At 38.7% G+C, this 18,412-nt stretch overlaps 1 protein-coding gene across 7 annotated transcripts in view; it reads left to right on the top strand.

The window, feature by feature from the left end:
• Nucleotides 1–18,412, top strand: part of WRN (WRN RecQ like helicase) — a 128,311-nt gene that overhangs the window by 34,751 nt on the left and 75,148 nt on the right. For all 7 annotated transcript variants that reach the window (XM_070781358.1, XM_019953552.2, XM_070781357.1 and 4 more), the window contains 6 exons: nt 389–458; nt 7,429–7,543; nt 9,593–10,013; nt 11,669–11,749; nt 14,229–14,370; nt 16,669–16,744. In XM_070781358.1, coding sequence (XP_070637459.1) covers nt 389–458; nt 7,429–7,543; nt 9,593–10,013; nt 11,669–11,749; nt 14,229–14,370; nt 16,669–16,744 — 905 coding nt within the window. The remainder of the gene's footprint in view (nt 1–388; nt 459–7,428; nt 7,544–9,592; nt 10,014–11,668; nt 11,750–14,228; nt 14,371–16,668; nt 16,745–18,412) is intronic.

Below are 18,412 nucleotides of genomic sequence, written 5' to 3' on the forward strand. Positions count from 1 at the left end.
TTACAGTAGCGAGCTGGGGGACTGTGTATACACTGACCAGCGGCTCATAATGAGATGATGGGAAATGGACATCTGTATCATACGGTTGTCTCGTACTTGATTATATTTTGTTAGATTCCGTTTATAAGGTATTTGATTTTGGTACTTGCTCATAATACTGGAGGTTAAAATGAGAAAATTTTTATTTTAAAGCTGTGTCACTTTCTCCATTCTCACAATGGGTGTGGTGAGTAAATGAAGACAGTTAGATCTTTGTTTAACTTAAAGGGCTGCATTCAGCTTCTTGGCTGCTTTGGGAATCATTGTTTTTAATTTTTGTAAAGGTGAGGCATCAAATTTTATTTTGGTGATTTTAGCATACTGTTTTCACCTTTCTGTTTTCCTACAGGCTGGTTTCATCATTTATCAAAAATTAGCAAATTTGAGTGATCCTGTACAAATATTTGTCAAGAGTAAAGGTATGTTATGGTCTAAAAATAAAAGGTAAAATTTGAATTTGCTCATGTGTGAGGTTAAGCTCCAAAAGCACAAATTTTCTCACATGTGTATTTAGCATTATTACAGCGTGTTGGTTGTCTGAGGATCAGGATGAGGTCTGCTTGGCCAAAGCTTAGGGTTTCAAGCATGTTACTGTGTCAAAGCAGCACTTACTACTTATCCTTTGTAGCACTGCTGTTCATGAGGCTTCTAGAGTTGGGATTTTGTAGCTTGGAGAACATCAGTGATACAAACAGCCGCCTCTCAGCCTGGAGATTATACATCTTTGCTATAAATATTTGGGCTCCGTGGGTGGCACAGTTGGTAAAGATCTGCCTGCCAATGCAGGAGATGGGAGATTCGATCCCTTGGTCGAGAAGATGCCCTCGAGAGAAGGCAATGGCGGAAGGAAATGGCAACACACTCTAGTATTCTTGCCTGGAAAATTCCATGGATAGAGGAGTCTGGTGGGCTGCAGTCTGTGGGGTCACAAAGAATCAGACATGACTGAATGACTGAGCAGAGTGCTCTGGTTTAAATTTCTAAATTTTCCCCAGGATGCGATAATTCTGTTTTTTCTGCTAAAAGAATGGCCACTTGCAGCTTTCAAGTTCGGCCCTCAGATCTCTTGCTAGGTCAGTGATGGCAGATCTGCTTATATAGTGTCACGTAGGCCAGTGGCGGAATCCCAGCCACGTGACCTGGAATTTACTTGTTTCCTGTGTTTGGGAAGTGAGTGATGGCATAATACCTGTTTCACAGAGTAGCTGTTGAACTCATACTAAGCACCCATACTGATCTCTGTATAGTTGTTATTCTTGTAGCTTCCTTTTAGAGATTTTAAATAATTGTGTTTGTGAAGGGTTTAGTTAAATGAGGTGATTTTGCCAAACTTTTAAAAATATGGCATGACCTCCTTATAAAAAATTATATAATATCCTTCATAGCTGTTATTGAGAAGGAATCCATACCCTCTGTGGGTGACCCTCCTTTACACGTTAAGGAAGATTTCTTATACTTTCTCTCGTTGGAAGGCCACATCTGTTGAGTGCCTGCTGGCTTTCTGTTGGCAGTTGTATGGTGGCTGGAAATTACCTTGATAACTGAGGCAGATGATATGTTTTTGAAGCTGGTGTAGAGAACAATATATAAGAGCTTATTTAACTCAGAATTCAACAGAGGGATTCGTGATTTTCTGATTTTGTAGTTTACAAGATTGCTTGTAAGTTACACTTGCTATTTTGTGTCTGATGAAAATGCTTCTGAGGACTGTAAGATATTTCTCAAGTAAAGTAGCATATGTTTTATAAGTTTTTATGGAAGTCCTGATTCCTGTCATTGCAATATTGCATTCTTTGACCCTCACTTTTATTCTCTGTTATGTTATTTGTTTAAGTGTGTTGTGACATCTGAAGGGAAATTACTTGACTAGGATTCCAGTGAATTATAACTAACATTACCATCCCTTTTTTTCCCTCCCTCCTTTCATCCCTCCTTCTTTCTTTCCTTTCTTCCTCCCTCCCTCCCTCCTTCTCTTCTTTCCTTCTTGTTACTAAACCAGCAGTGTCAACCTCACCTTTCTCAAATACAGACGTATATATAGATGATATTTTCAAATGATATTTTCAAAACTTTCGGTTTTTATTATGTTTTTTTTCTTTTACTAAAAAATAAAAGAAGATTAGAATATAATATTATTCAGCCCATTATAAATGGAGAGCCAGCAGTGAACAAGACAGGCATGATCTGTCTCCTGAGGGGGGAAACCTACAGCTTTATGGGGATATAGGTGAACGCCAAAAACAAGGGCACTGTAGGAAGATGAGGCTTATGGTGTGGGGGAAAAAGGTGTTATGGCTGGCATATAGAGGTGCCCAGTGAATATTTGGAGGTATTAGAGAATATTTTCTGGAAGAAGTGATGTTTATGGCAAGATCTTAAATATGAGCAGGAGTTAGCTGGCGGAAGACTAGAGGAGGAGTGTCAAAGGCACAGGCAATGGCAGCTGCCCAGTTTCAGGAGGAAGAGGTGTCTAGGCAAGTGAGAGCAGTTTGCTACAGTCAGCTGTTGAACATGACAGGGTAAGGGATAGAGGAGAGGCAGGGGCTTTCATTTCCTCCTAAGAGCTGTTGAGAGTTTTAAACAAGAATGACATGCGTTACATTAAAAAAAGTAGAACTTGGGCTGTGAAGCAGAATATTGATTCTGGACGGCAAGGGTCACAGTGTGAGACCTGTTAGGGTGATGTGCCCATAATCCAAGTGAAAGGTGATGGTGACGTGGCTTGGCTTGGTTGCATTGTGAAAGGAGAGAAGTGGGTAATGCAAAGTACATTTAACAGAGCAGTAGAATCAACAGGATTTAATGTGACGGTGTGAGCCATGTGCACGGATCAGTCCTGTGTTGTCAGCGTGAGCAGCAGGGTTGAGAAACATTGAGGGCAAGGAGCCAGATTTGGGGTCAAGGGGTTGTACAGTTGATTCTAGACACGTTAATGGAAGGAAGCCTGCGAAATAGCAAAGTGGAGGTGGTGGCCAGTAGGCTCTTAGATATACAGCCTGTTAACTCAGAGGATGATTGGAGGTAAAGAATTAGGAGTTGGAGGTAAAGAACTGGGGCTAAGAGTCTCAAGGAACTCTCAGTATTCCATGTTTGCATGAGGAGGGGAACCTAGAGGAGTTGCCGTGGGCATGGAGGGAAATGGTGGACGTGCGGCAGGCCAAGTAAAGGACATGTGTTACAGAGGAGGGCGTTACCCACTGTTTAAATTTTCTTGCAAGTTTGAGAAACTGAGGACTTAGAGTTAGTTCTTGGGTTTGGCAATGTGGCAGTCGTTGGTAACCTTTTACTACAGCCACTTTGGTAGACTGGGTGACAAAAGACTGTATTGAGGGGACAGTGGTCATTGGGACACAAGAAAGGGAGGGAGGCTTGGGTACCGTGAAGGTCCCATAACCGGAGCCAGAATGGAGTAGTGGAATGACGTGGGTGGAAATTGCATTAGCGTGAGTAGAGGCCTGCGATCTAAGGAAAGTGAGAAAGCACCTGTAAACATTTTTTTTTTTTTTTGGTAAAGAAGCTTGGTTCAGAAAGGGACTATTTATTCATTTATTCATGTAGCAGATTTGTTGGAGGTTTATTAGGCATCAGGCACTGTACCACTTGCTGAGGAAAGTGCACTGAACCAAACAGACGAAACCTTCACTTTGTGTGTCTGAGTGATGGAATGAGCCACGTGGATGCCCGAAGGGAGAACATAGAAGGCGTGAGGGGAAGAGAGAGCAAAGCTGTGAGGGACGGTGAGTGTAACCGAGATGAAATGAACAAGGGTGAGAGGAGTCGGAAATGAGGCCAGAAAGGTAGCTTGGGCCAGATCATTTGGGGCTTATAGGCTGTGAATCTGACTTCATATTTTATTAATTAAATACAAGGATGAGTGATGGGAAATACTTTAAGGATTTGGAGTAGCAGCATGATGTGATTAAATATTTATCTCAAAAGGATTTTTCTGGCTGCTACAGGAGGGTAAGTATTTAGGCAGGGAAATCGCTTTGGAGGCTATTATAATAATCCAAGCAAGAGATGATTGGATTGAGCTGGTGGCAGCAGAGGGGGTGAGAAGCGGTAGATATGTATATATTTGCTGATGAATTCTCTGTGGGGAGTGAGACATAGAGGTGTTTTGGTTGGATCCACTGAGCGAATGCAAGGGTCAGTCACAGTGAAAGATAATGAGAAGAGCAGGTTTGGGTAAGAAAAATCTGGATTCCAGTTTTGGTCACTTCCCAGATGGCTCAGTGGTAAAAGAAACCTGCAATGCAGGAGACACCGGTTTGACCCCTGGGTCGGGAAGATCCCTGGAGGGGAAAATGGCAACCCACAGAGGAGCCTGACGGGCTATAGTCCATGAGGTCGCAAAGAGCTGGGCACGACTGAGTGACTGAGAACACATGTGTGCTAAGTTTTAGATGTTTATCATCACCCAAGGAGGTATCTTAGTTGGGAACGTGATTCTGGAGTTTGGAGGGAAGACAGGTTGGAGCTGTAACTTTGTCGTCAGTATACAGATGGCAGTTAAGCTTGAGAAGATAAAATAGGAAGCGAGTGGAATAAAGAATAGAAGAGGCCCACATATTAGCATCAAGGGCACACCAGCCTCTAGAGGTCAGGAAGACATGGAGAGTATAGCGAAGAGGCCTGTGAAGGGGTGGTGATGAAGGAGGAAGCGTAAGAGGGGCAGTGTTCAGAAACCAGCCAATGCTGTGACCTGGAGCAAGTTATCAACTGTTTTAAATGCCTCTGAGAGTTTGAGATGTTGCTGTTGTTCAGTCACTAAAGTTGTGTCCAACTCTTTTCGACCCCATGGACTTCAGCATGCCAGGCTTTCCTGTCCTTCACTATCTCCCGGAGTTTGCTCAAACTCAAGTCCATTGAGAAGGTGATGCCATCCAACCATCTCATCCTCTGTCGTCCCCTTCTTCTCTTGCCCTCAGTCTTTCCCATCATCAGGGTCTTTTCCAGTGAGTCGGCTATTCACATCAGGTGGCTAAAATATTGGAGCTTCAGCTTCAGCATCAGTCCTTCCAGTGAATATTCCAATGAAAGAGTGAGATGAACAACTTGGATGAACTGATTTGGCTATGTGGAGGCCATTGTAACCTTTCCATGAACAGCTTTTGGAAAAAGCTCAGTGGCAGGCAGTCAGCTTAGGAGAAAATGGCATTAGAAAGTTGAAGACAGTGAGTGTGGACCGCTCTTTCTTTCAAGGAATTTTGCTGTAAATGGGAGTTGTGATACGAATTCGCAATTAGCAGATTGGTGGCGGGAAGATGAGATAGTTCTCTTTTTGTTTCTCTTTTCTTAGTGAAGTAAGAGACGAAGTTGTTCTCTGACTAAAAGGAGGGACAAGTGTTGGAGGTGTTGGAAGCATGAAGAGAAAGAAAGAAGTATGATACAGTCCTCTTGAGAGTGGGAAAGTGGGAAATGTAGAATAATTAACAGTCATTACTGAGGGTCCATGGGGTGTGTGCATGAATTGAAAGCAAAATATCACCCTCGTAACTGTGGTTTATTTTCGACTGTAGTCAACTGCTTGGGTATGGGCATCAAGTATGTGCCATGGAAGAAGAAAGGAACAAAAGAGTTGAGTCCACAGGAGCGAATGGTTAATATGGGTAAGGGAGGAGAGTAAGGCATGGGGGGTGTGGGGAGCGGCGAGAAGAAGAATGGGTGAGGAAAAGGCAGGAGGTCAGTGGGCTTGGTTCTGAAAATGCAAGAACTGTTGTATTGCAGAAGTCATGCTGGTGTTCAGAGGATGGAATGCTTGCAGTTGGCATTTTGGAAGTGATGACTTTATTGACAATTTTAAGATCAAGGGTATGGTTATGGGCTTCCCTGGTAGCTCACATGAGATATAAAGAATCCACCTGCAATGCAGGAGACCCCGGTTTGATTCCTGGGTCAGAAGATTCCCTGGAGGAGGGGAGGACAACCCACTCCAGTATTCTTGGGCTTCCTTGGTGGCTCAGACGGTAAAGCATTCGCCTGTAATGTAGGAGACCTGGGTTCGATCCCTGGGTTAGGAAGATCCCCTGGAGGAGGGCATGGCAACCCACTCCAGTTTTCTTGCCTGGAGAATCCCCATGGGCAGAGGAGCCTGGCCATCTACAGTCCATGGGATTGCAAAGAGGCAGACACAACTGAGTGACTAAGCATGGCACATGGTTATGGGAAGGGTGGCTGAGACCAGTTGAGGAAAAGATGGCTGGAAATGGAGGGATTGAGGAACTGAAAAGGCCACATTCTTAGGCAGAGAGTTTCTGTGAAGGTCGAAATCACTGAGTTATCACAGAAATAGAGGGAAGAAAGAGACAGTGAACCAAGTGCTGAAATCTTCAGTGATGTGATTTTGAGATCACAAGATAACTGCACCTAGTAGGAATAGCTGATGATGTAATCCAATGTCCAGTGCTTCAGAGAAGCTGGACTTGTTGAAGGACACAAGAAGTGGTGATGAAGGGTAGAAATCGTAAGCAGGGGAGGGGTTTGGGAAAGTGGGCAAGTTAGGTGGTGTTGGCAGAGACACTATCTCATTCATTTAGACAGAATGAAGCTGAAAGTTCGGAAGGTGATCACTTATGAATGAGAAAGGCTTGCATTTTATTTTGTGATGACTGGTAATGAGGACAGTGAGGAGTATCTGTCGGGTAAGGTTATTGCTTACCAAGCTGTTTTAGTAAGTAGCGTCCCATATGGTGGTGTGTTGGTTTCTGATGTTGAAACAGTGCAGGTGAGATCAGAGTCTCATTTCTACCTTCACCTTCTGCCAAGGTTGAGAACCACTGGGTTGTAAGATGTATGAATGCAGATCAGTTAGAATTTAGTCTAAAATTTTAAAGAACGGAAATTTGGAAGGGAAATAAAGTGATTGAGGTGATTTTGGGATAGGTTAAGGAAGTCTTCTTGTTGCAGTTCATTTAAAGAAACAATGAAAATTTAAGCCCTAATAGTGTTCTTGCCACCCAATTCCAGTACTCTTGCCTGGAGAATCCCATGGATGGAGGAGCCTGGTAGGCTACAGTCCATGGGGTCGCTAAGAGTTGGACATGACTGAGCGACTTCACTTTCACTTATCACTTTCATGCATTGGAGAAGGAAATGGCAACCCACTCCAGTGTTCTTGCCTGGAGAATCCCGGGGACGAGGAAGCCTGGTGGGCTGCCGTCTATGGGGTCGCACAGAGTCAGACACGACTGACGCGACTTAGCAGCAGCAGGAGCAGCGGGGTTCTTGGCTGGAGAATCCCAGGGACGGCGGAGCCTGGTGGGCTGCCATCTATGGGGTCTCACAGAGTCAGACACGACTGAAGTGACTTAGCAGTAGCAGCAACAGTGTTTAAATAAATATCTTTGCTTTGTAATTTGAAAATTAGTAATGATTCTTTTATTCCAGAGGAGGAAATACTACCTAGTGATGTGAAAAAACAATTGACTTCGATCTCCAAGGAGATGATGGATCTGGCTGAGCATCTTCCTGATACTTTTGGAAAACTGGAAAATCCACAGAGGTTAAATGTTTCTGTTTTTTTTTTTTTTTTAATAAATTCTGTTTGTTCTTATTGCATTTTTCTAAATACAGTAAAGAAGTTCATTAGGGTGGACTCATAAATTTGCTTGAATACATGCACACAGACTGATGTATAAATTTAATAAATCTCTTCTAATTGTGAAATTGTGCACAAAAGTTGGAGGCTTCTCTGCTTTGTAGGATACTTTACGAAACGAAGCCAAATAAAACTCTTAAGTTCATTTGAAGGAAACATTGAAGATTCACAGTGTTCTTTTTCTTTCTGTTAATGGGCATTTTTTATTTAATTATATTTATAATTTGATTACTTGAAATCAGTAAATAGGAGCAACTTTTAAACCTGTAACCTCATTTTTCTGGTTATTAAGTGATTATTATATGAGAATTCTATCTAATCAGTAGACTATTAAAACAAGAGGCATTTAGATTTTAAAGAGTGTTTTATGTAGCTGAAGCATTGAAAAAAAAGTGAAAGTGTTAGTTGCTTAGTCATGTCCACATGGACTGTAGCCCACTATGCTCCTCTGTCCATGGAATTCTCCAGGCAAGAATACTGAAGTGGATTGCTATTCCCTTCTCTAGGGAGTCTTCCTGACCCAGGGATCGAACCCAGGTCTCCTGCATTGCAGGCAGATTCTTTACGGTCTGAGCCAAGCATTAGATAACTTTTGATATTTGAATTGACAGGTATTGGACTACTGGTTGTTGTTGTTCAATTGCTCAGTTGTGTCCGACTCTTTTGCGCCTCCATGGACTGTAGCTCCCAGTAGCTACTTCTTGGAATCTGGCTTTGCTCTGTCCTTAATGGATGAATGACTCCCTTATAAAACTCTAGAAACAGGAGTACTCTTGAACAGTGATTGAATATAACATGGTAATACAATTTTGAGGCTAAAATCCTTTGTAGAAATGTGAAGCAGTTAATTGAAATAGAATTCTGACTCTGAAAAAAATGCAATGTTAATGTATTCTTTTTTGGATGAGGTTTGTGATATATTTTGATAGATTTCAAAGTATGAGATAGAAATTCAGCTCTTTATCAAAGTAATTTTCCTCCTGGCAATTTGTTTTAGTAGTTGCTATGTAACTTTGAGAATATCTGAAATAAGTAACTGTCAAATGGGGAAAGGCACTAATAAAGCTATTTCATATTCATTTTTACATTTTTCCCTCCATGAAAGAATGCCATTTATATGAAAAATTACTATTCACATGCATTTCAGGTTTCTTTCTAGGAATTAAAATAACTATTGAGTATAAATTACATGTGCTTAATACTTTGCTTTATAATATCAAAGCTAAGTAGGTTTTCTTAAATTTTGAGAATGGGCAATATTGGATTCATTTTTTTTTTTAATTGGAATATAATTGTTTTACAATGTATTGTTAGTTTCTGCTATACAACAACATGAGTCACATATATCTCCTCCCTCTTAAGCCTCCCTCCCACCTCCCTGGATTCATTTTTAATAAAGGTAGATCTTATAAACTTTTAGTGGGTCAAAACAAGAACTAGTTAAGATCTTTTATTCCAGATTCTCTGTAACAAGTCTATGCTGTTGCTTCACTTATTTAGATACATCTCTGAACTAGGGTAGAACAAAAGAGATCTGTGAATAGCCAAAACACATGCCATAAGCATGAATTCACATCCACTTAACTGCAGTTCCGGTGGAGTGCATGAGGCCGCATTCAGGGCATATTTGCTTTGCATTTATGACATAGTTTGACAAGCTTGGATGAATGCTTAACATGAAAATCAAGAATGGATAAGGAGTGACACCATAAACAATTAGTTTGGGGCCAAACACTCCTGACACTTAGTAAGCATGCAGGTTAGGTGTTGAGTGTAGAAGTACCTTGCTGTACTAGCGAGGAGCCCAGAAACTATAAGCATGAAGGGCATGAAGAGTGACTTTAATCCAGTGTGTCCTTTAAGTGAAGATCTTCTTATTAAAAAGCATTAAAACTTGTCCTTAGAGTTAACACAATTAAAGTTGAATTCACCTTTCTTAAATTTTTTTTTTAGGGTTTCCCTACTATTGAAGAATATTTCAGAAAATCTGTATTCATTGAGGATGATGATGTTTGGCTCCCCTGAGAAGGAACTGAGACCCAGCGATAACTTTGACTTATTACCACTGGAAGAGCCAACTGCTGGTGAAGCACAAGAGAAACAAATTAGAGCACATAACATTTTTCCTGAAGTTGAAGATGAGGCATGGGATGCAACACCTGATGGTTTAATTGAACATGATGGAGAAAAGGTACTTGGAAATCAAATGAAACAAGAAGATGGATTTGAAGATGAACTGGAAGGCAAGAAGTTGGAAGAGAATACAGAAAGAAATTGTTTGATGTCATTAGATGTTACAGAAGAGGAACTCCAACTTTGGGAACAACAGGCTGAGGAAAAGCGTCTTACTGATGTTACTTGCACATCTCCTGAGGTACTGAATACAGTAAAGAGCAAACAGTTTTCATTCATGAAGGTGGTTGGCTGATTTTTTTCTATATATGGGCAGATAGTAAATATTTTAGGCTTTGCAGACCACCTGGTTTCTGCCCAGTTTTGCCAGTTTGGTGTGAAAGCAGCTGTAGACCAGCAGCCTGTCTGTATTTTAATAAAACTTTATTTACAAAAGCAAAAAAGTGGGCTGGGTTTGGCTTGTGAGCTGTTGTTTGCTACTCCTGACTTAGTATGATCAACAGCATTTTATAGTGGAAAGATTTTTAGTGTCAGTACACATTTGTTATCATTTGCTAAGCATATCCGGAGAAGGCAATGGCACCCCACTCCAGTACTCTTGCCTGGAAAATCCCATGGACGGAGGAGCCTGGTAGGGCGCAGTCCATGGGGTTGCTAAGAGTCGGACAAGACTCAGCGAGTTCACTTTCACTTTTTACTTTCATGCACTGGAGAAGGAAATGGCAACCCGCTCCAGTGTTCTTGCCTGGAGAATCCCAGGGACGGGAGAGCCTTGTGGGCTGCCGTCTATGGGGTCGCACAGAGTTGGACACGACTGAAGCGACTTAGCAGAAGCTAAGCATGTGATATTTCTCCTGCTTTTTAACCTACTATATACCTCTTCTTTTTGTAGATCCCTGGATACCTACCAGAGTTTTCTTTTCCAAACGTGATTCTTGAGGGTAGTTTTGTTTCCTCATATGGGTTTTCTTTACTTGATATTCTGAGAGGGTTTCTATTAAACCCGTATTTTTACTTGACACACATCTTTTACCCCATTTACTGCCATTTTTTATTGTGTAATAATTATTAGCATTTAAAAAATTCATGAGACCCCATTTAAAAAATAAAAGAATAAGACTTATTTTAAGATCTTTTTTAAAGATCTTAATTAAGTCTATACTTCCTTTTCCTATTTCCAGTTTAAATTTTAGACTTTTTTGGGGTCCTTCTGTATTTCTTTGGTGGGTTTCTTTCATACAAATTACTATCATTGGACATTTGCTTTGTAAGGATTGCCAGACTATTGTAGTTTCTTCATATCTCCACATTGGCAATAGCTGAATAATTATCTGACACTATTTTTCGAATACCTGTAGATGCTATTTGTAAAATATCAATTTATTTAAAGGTATTATTAGTCATTATAACTTGCTGTGATCTTTTAAAAATCAGTGTCTATAAGAGAACAAGTATAGTTCCTGGCTTTGTACAGAATTTCTCAATATTGCGAAGAGGTTCCTGTACTCAAAAAGTTTGGGAACCACAGTTTGGGCTTTTTTTAAACTATAAATGAATTTGTCATTTGTACTTTCATTTAGAGACTGTGGACTATCACAAGCTTGTTTATCTATCTTGTTTATTAGGTAAACAGGTTAGGTAGTTTTTCTCTTTTTATTTGCTTCTTTGTTTCTACATTTATTCCTCCTTCTCTTCTTCCTTCCTACCATCCTCTTTCCCTTCCTTTCTATCTACCTGTCACATAAATATATAAATATATATTATACATTTATTAGTGAAGAATAGGAGGTGGTCTAAAGATATTTAGTGTAAAGGAACTTTATTTTGTAGAGAAGAGGGTATTGAGTCAATTATACTGGAAACTAATGTTTGACATACTTTTTTTTTTTTTTAAAGCATTCATCTTCCAAGGATAATGAAGAGGATCTATCTTACATAATTGAGAGTGATGAAGATTTAGAAATGGAGATGCTTAAGGTATGTTTACCATTACAGAAAATTACTTCTAGTTCTTTACAGTGGACATTAATTCAGTAAAATATTGCCTGATTCTAAACTGGTCCTACCACAGTGAGATTGCTGTCACTTATGTAGCATTAGATTTTGTTTTCCTTTTCATATTTCTCTATGTCTTTGTACGGCCTGTGCATAATGTATTAGCAGTAGTGATGTAGAAGTTGTTAGGCAGTTAGTGTAGGAACTCTGAGACCTTGGCCTGTTTTAATAAGTATCCCACTCCATTAAACTAAGCCTATTTCCTTTGTCCCAAATTCCTGGCTCTTAGAGGGAATTTGATAAATTATCAGCACTCAGATCCAGGAAGGATCTGATTAACTAATTAATTTGTGTTCCATATGCCTGAGGGAAAAACAACTGGTGATCATTAATCTTTAGTGCATACATCTGGTCCATTGTAAAATGGCTGGGAGTCATGAGAAATGGTTGCATATGGTAACTTAATGTCTAAGAAAACTAAGAATCCAAGGATCAAAAGAAGCCATAAAGATGTCAAGTGAAATGTTGTGGTCTTTACGCTGATTGGTTAGAAACAACATATGTTAAAAGTAAGAACCAATCAAAAGTGTACAAATCATTATGAGTAGGGATATAAACTGCTGTTAAGTCCCACCTTTGTGGGAACTTAACCCCCTCTCAGCATCTATCCTGAGAGCTTTGTACTTTCTTTCTGAAATAAATCCTGTTTGCTTGCTACTGTGAGTGTTCTGAGTGTTCACGAAGTTCATTCTTTGGCTCTGTGAGTAGGAACTCGGATTCTCATTTCCGTAGTATACTAATTAGGTCACTTTTTCTTTTAATCTTTTCCTGGAACGTGAGTAGTGGTTCAGCTCTCCAGTATTGAAACAGGTTTCTCTTTCCTCCTATCCATGTGTGTCCACTTTTATTTGGAAGTTCTGTTTTTATACATTCCATCTTCTTTACTTTGGTTTTATTTGCTGTGGATGTTTTCTTTTATACATAATTTTCTAATGTTTTAAGTGATTCAGTTTTCCCCTATTACCAAGTTGAAAATAGTATTTTATAATTTATGTATAGTCTACTTCTTCACCTGACCTCCAGTTTCTTCATCAAATCTTATGAATCAAGGATGGACAATTAGAAAGAAAAGCCTAAACTTAGCTAAATTAAGGGAAAATGAAGAAAAACATGGAAGTTCACCATTATGCATACTTTTTAGTTCTCATCTTTAGGTCAGTGTGATTTTTCTTTTTATGAAATGAGATTTAAGTTCCTGATTCTTTGAATTTGAGTCAGTGTACTGGGTAGTGATAGGAATGTGGATTCTGAATGTGAATGTGGGTTTAAAGTCTAACTTCTCCCTTAATTAGCTAGGTGACTTTGGGCATGTTTCTTAGCTTTTTGATACTCTATTAACAGTTGTATTTATTATTAAGGTGTTACTTGTAAAGGGTTTAACTAAAGAGCCTGGCATTTCCTAAGTGTAATAAATATAACAGTAATAAAAGGATATAAATACTAAATCATATGCCTTTATTGATGAGCCATTTCTCTGAAGAGTCCTATTAAAGTAGTGGATTTATAGGATACTTGCGGACTTCTGCAAATTTATGTTATATATTGAACCTCTTAGAAGGCAACTTGGGTGCACAGATAAAAGTACTTTTTTTTACAAGTATGTTTGTTGACTGGAATAAAAAAAAAGTGAAAGAATCTCTTTTTTTCCCCTTTTAAAGGCCTGAAACAAATACTTTTTAAAAAACCTTTTAAGTCAGACTTACTGAATAGAAGTTTTAATACAAAGAGAAAATGACAACTGTGGTTTAATAATTCTTCTTGTTATTTCTCATTAAGAAATTTTACAGATGAAACAATTTTGAAATACCTGCAGATTCATTAAACAGATAATCTTCATTTAGAGGAGGAAATCAGATACCAAGCCGACATGAAAGCATTTGTTTTACATTTGTAATATTCCTTTCCTAAAATTATTTCAGTGTTTTTGTTGTTGCTTTGACAACTCCAGAAACACATTTATTGTTGGCTTGTAGTTTAAACTTTATGCTTCCTCAAAAATAATGTTGCTGACACATGATACAGAGAAACTCATTACAAGAATCACATTAAAACCCACATTTACAACTTGGGAATTGGAAGCATTGAAGTATGATAAAGAAAAAAATGTTTTAAATAATCTAAATGCAAAATTTATGAAAACTTTCCCTAGGGCCAGTTCATTGTATGCTATTAATGAACCCTGTTTGTGCTGGCAGTATTCCATCTTTGGCCTTATGCCTGAGAAGCCATTCTTGAGCACATATTTAAACAGGAGCACACATGTTCTTTTGTGGTACTGCTTGTGCATCTGCCAGCTTTGAACAAAATTGTAGGCTCTGTTAATAATACTCCTTTTGTGTTTGCTGAAAAAGATGCAGCACTCTCAATGCTTTTGCTTTGAAAAATTCTTTTAAATGTTCAGTCTTTAGAAAACCTCAAAAGTGGCATGGTAGATCCAAATCATTCAAAATGCATAGAAATGGAAAAAAATCTAGATCTTCCTTCTGAAGAAGATGATGAAGATGAGAACGAAGCTGTTGAAGAAGAAAAAGAAGCTGATGAAGGTAAGCAGTGTCCTGTGTTTGAACTGACTCCTCTCTGATACCTCACTGATTTTAATTTAGGTTTTAATTTTAGACATTTTGGACATCAAGGATTCTGTGGCATGTAGTTAATTAGGCCCTGAAAACTTGTCATTAAATCCTATGGTGCTTTGGTCTTCATAAAGGACAGTCATACTACTTAGAAAAGTAAGTAATAAAAGTGTTGTGTCATTTGGTGAACATGGTGACGTGAAACGAAAAGTTTCCTGAATTTTATGTTTTGTCAAAAACGATAAAAAATCATGTAATAAGAAGCAGGGGCTTGCCCGATGGCTCAGCAGTAAAGAATCTACCTGCGATGATGGAGACAGAGGAGACATGGGTTCAATCCTTGGGTCGGGAAGATCAGCTGGAGGAGGAAATGGCAACCCACTCCATTACCCCAGTAATCTTGCCTGGAAAATCCCATAGACAGGAGCCTGGTGGACTATAGTCCATAGGGTTGCAAAGAGTCAGACATGACTGAGCACAGTACAGAAATAAGAAATAAGAAATTAATACTTATATTAAACATTATTATAAATGGCATTGATAAATATCTGTCCTTCAGGTGCTTATTACTTAAATAAGTGGCAAAGTGTCAAATAGCAAAATGGACTAATTTTCATCTTGTATGTGCAAACTCTAGTAAAGAATCTGTTAAATGAATTTTCTGTCATTTAAGTATAAGTGATAATACTCATTATGACAAGCTGTAGGCATCTTCTCATAGAGTAGAATGCTCTCTGGAGCTAGATTTCTTCAGTGTTGTAATACGGAAAATTTAAAATACATTTCATAGATGGAAAGTATATGAAAATGTTAAAGGTTTTGCCCTTTGTTTTCTTGTATTAAAAATGGACAAATATTCATTTGTTTAGAGGTGGGTTTTCTTGACTCTTTGCTTTGGTCTTTCTTGGCTACTCATGAATCCTTCAACTTGAGGAAAAAATGAAAATCAGTGGGGTGAAGTTAACATAACTCCATTCTGCTTTGCAGTTGGAATTTTGATCAGAGATTTTTGGTGGAGTGGTAATTAAAATGAAGGTTTTACCTATGGGTTTTATTTGTGACAGTAATTAATTCCAGCTTACTGTTGACTGAAAATTGGTTATATTATAAAATTTGGATTGCTATTTTGTTTGCCGTGGTTGGCTCTAAATGTTAGTTTTTAGAAGTATAGCAAATTCCAACACATTGTATTTTTATGAAGCTAGCAAAAGTGTGAATCGTAGCCAAGTTCTTATACTTAGTATTAAGAAATTAATCAAACAGTTTATCTGGAGTTGTGCCTGGTACTCAAAGGAAAAATAAGTGTCAGTTCAGTTCAGTTGCTCAGTCGTGTCCGACTCTTTGTGGCCCCATGAACTGCAGCACGCCAGGCCTCCCTGTCCATCACCAACTCCTGGAGTTCATTCAAACCCATGTCCATTGAGTCGGTGATGCCATCCAACCATCTCATCATCTGTCGTCCCCTTCTCCTCCTGCCCTCAATCTTTCCCAGCATCAGGGTCTTTTCAAATAAGTCAAGTCAGGTGCTCTTCACATCAGGTGGCCAAAGTATTGGAGTTTCAGCTTCAGCATCAGTCCTTCCAATAAACACCCAGGATTGATCTCCTTTAGGATGGACTGGTTGGATCTCCTTGCAGTCCAAGGGACTCTCAAGAGTCTTCTCCAACACCACAGTTCAAAAGCATCAATTCTTCGTTGCTCAGCTTTCTTTATAGTCCAATTCTCACATCCATACATGACCACTGGAAAAACCATAGCCTTGACTAGACGGACCTTTGTTGGCAAAATAATGTCTCTACTTTTTAATATGCTATCTAGGTTGGTCATAACTTTCTTTCCAAGGAGTAAGCGTCTTTTAATTTCATGACTGCAATCACCATCTGCAGTGATTTTGGAGCCCAGAAAAATTAAGTCAGCCACTGTTTCCACTGTTTCTCCATCTATTTCCCGTGAAGTGATGGGACCAGATGCCATGATCTTAGTTTTCTGAATGTTGAGCTTTAAGCCAACTTTTTCACTCTCCTCTTTCACTTTCATCAAGAGGCTCTTTAGTTCTTCTACACTTTCTGCCATTGAGCAAACTCTGGGAGATGGTGAAGGACAGGAAAGCCTGGCATGCTGCAGTCCTTGGGGTTGCAAAGAGTCAGACATGACTGAGTGACTGAACAACAACACAGTAACTAGATTCTTTAAAAGAAGTCAATAAAATAAAACTTCCTCTCACTTTGTGTACCTTTATTTTAACATAAATGCCCATTTTATTTTAAGACTGCCTGTTACCAAGACCTACTGAAAAGCAAATTAACTGCCTCAAGACCTACTTTGGCCATTCTAGTTTTAAGCCGTGAGTATAGTCTCAGTTAATTAAATTGCACATTTACCGTTTTCTTTACAAACTTTAAAAGACAAATAATCCATCCAGTGAACAGTAAAAGTACAACTTCATTATTGTTTATATATGCTACACTGTAATTTTTCTAAGTGAAGAATTATTTTGAAGTAATATTTATATAAAATTCATATCTGCGTATTGTTTTTATAAGTGAGGAAAAATGGTTTTCCTTAAGATAGAGTTCTGAGTTTAAATACATTACTAAATTCATCTTAAGTTAATCCTGACATTTATTTTATTACAAAAGTATCTGTGTGCCTTTTTTGTGCATCTTATTGTCTATTCTATTACATATTGATGTAATAGACATTCATAAGACAGTAGTGTGAAAAACAGTGATAATCATATCTGTTTTAACATAGTCAAATGTATTTACATCCAGGGAAGCACACTTGTAAGTTTTAAAATGAGAGGAATACAAATGAGATGAAGAACAAGTAAATTTGAATAAAACTGTTGGTAATAGGAATGTAAAAATCTATACTGTTTTTTTCTCTTCTGATCTTAAAACATTTTTTTTAGATTAAACTGTGTCCTACACATAGTACACATCAATGTACATATCAATGAATTTTCACAAACCAGACACCCTGTGTAGCCAGCATTCCGATAAGAAAGAATAGATCATTATCAGCATACCAGAAGGTCGCCTTCCCAGTTGTTTTTCCCTCAAAATTTTATTAAAAGAAATTTCAAAGATACATGAAAAATTCCTTCTGATTTTTTGTTAACCCTGTAGAGCTCCTTCACCCCTGCCAGATGTTCAGTGGTGTGTCAGGGAAGGTTGGAGAGGTAAATCCAGAGGGCGAGGCTGACATCATCAGTTTGTGCGATACACAGTGCTAACCACCTGTCAATGTCCTTCTCTATCACAAATCCAAAACTGAGATGCGTTCAACCAAATGACCACATGACCACATGACCAAATGACCACAGTTCTACCCTCGCTGCCACAGGAGGCTTCAAAAGCACTCTAATTAACAAAAAATCAGAAGGAAGTTTTCATGTCCCCCAGCTGCCCTACAAGAGGTTTGCTGTTACAAATGTCACAAAACTTGGATTATGTAGCCTGGAAGTGAATTGTACCTATATATATTAAAGAAAACTGAGGTTGAGGGGGCTTCTCTGGTGGTCCATTGGCTAAAACTTCACACTCCCAATGCAGGGAGCCTGGGTTCAATCGCTGGTGAGGGAACTAGATCCCGCATTCCACATCTAAAACTCAGTGCAGCCAAATAAACATTAAAAAAAAAAAAAAAGAACTGAATTGTACTGTGGATTTTTCTGTCTCTTGAAATTCTCTCATTCTGTTTTATACTTTACTAGCATTTGTATGTTACTGGCAATTTTTGAAGATAAGGTGTGAGGTGGAAGAGGAGAGTTCTAGGCTGAGCCCTATGGGCAATTCTGATAAATGATGAAGAATTACAATCTTCTGAGTCATTCCACTGCACCATTGCAAAAAAAACGGCCTAAGGAAAAAAAAAAACAAAAAACTCCTCTTTACAATGAAAACTACCCCACAATGGATTTTGCACATGTAAAAAAAAAAAAAAAAGAAAGAAATTTCAAAGATACAGTAGTTTTTTTTTTTTTTTACTACGAATACTTGTATATTCA

The sequence above is a fragment of the Bos indicus genome, chromosome 27, assembly GCF_029378745.1.
Source record: "Bos indicus isolate NIAB-ARS_2022 breed Sahiwal x Tharparkar chromosome 27, NIAB-ARS_B.indTharparkar_mat_pri_1.0, whole genome shotgun sequence".
Taxonomy (NCBI): Eukaryota; Metazoa; Chordata; class Mammalia; order Artiodactyla; family Bovidae; genus Bos; species Bos indicus.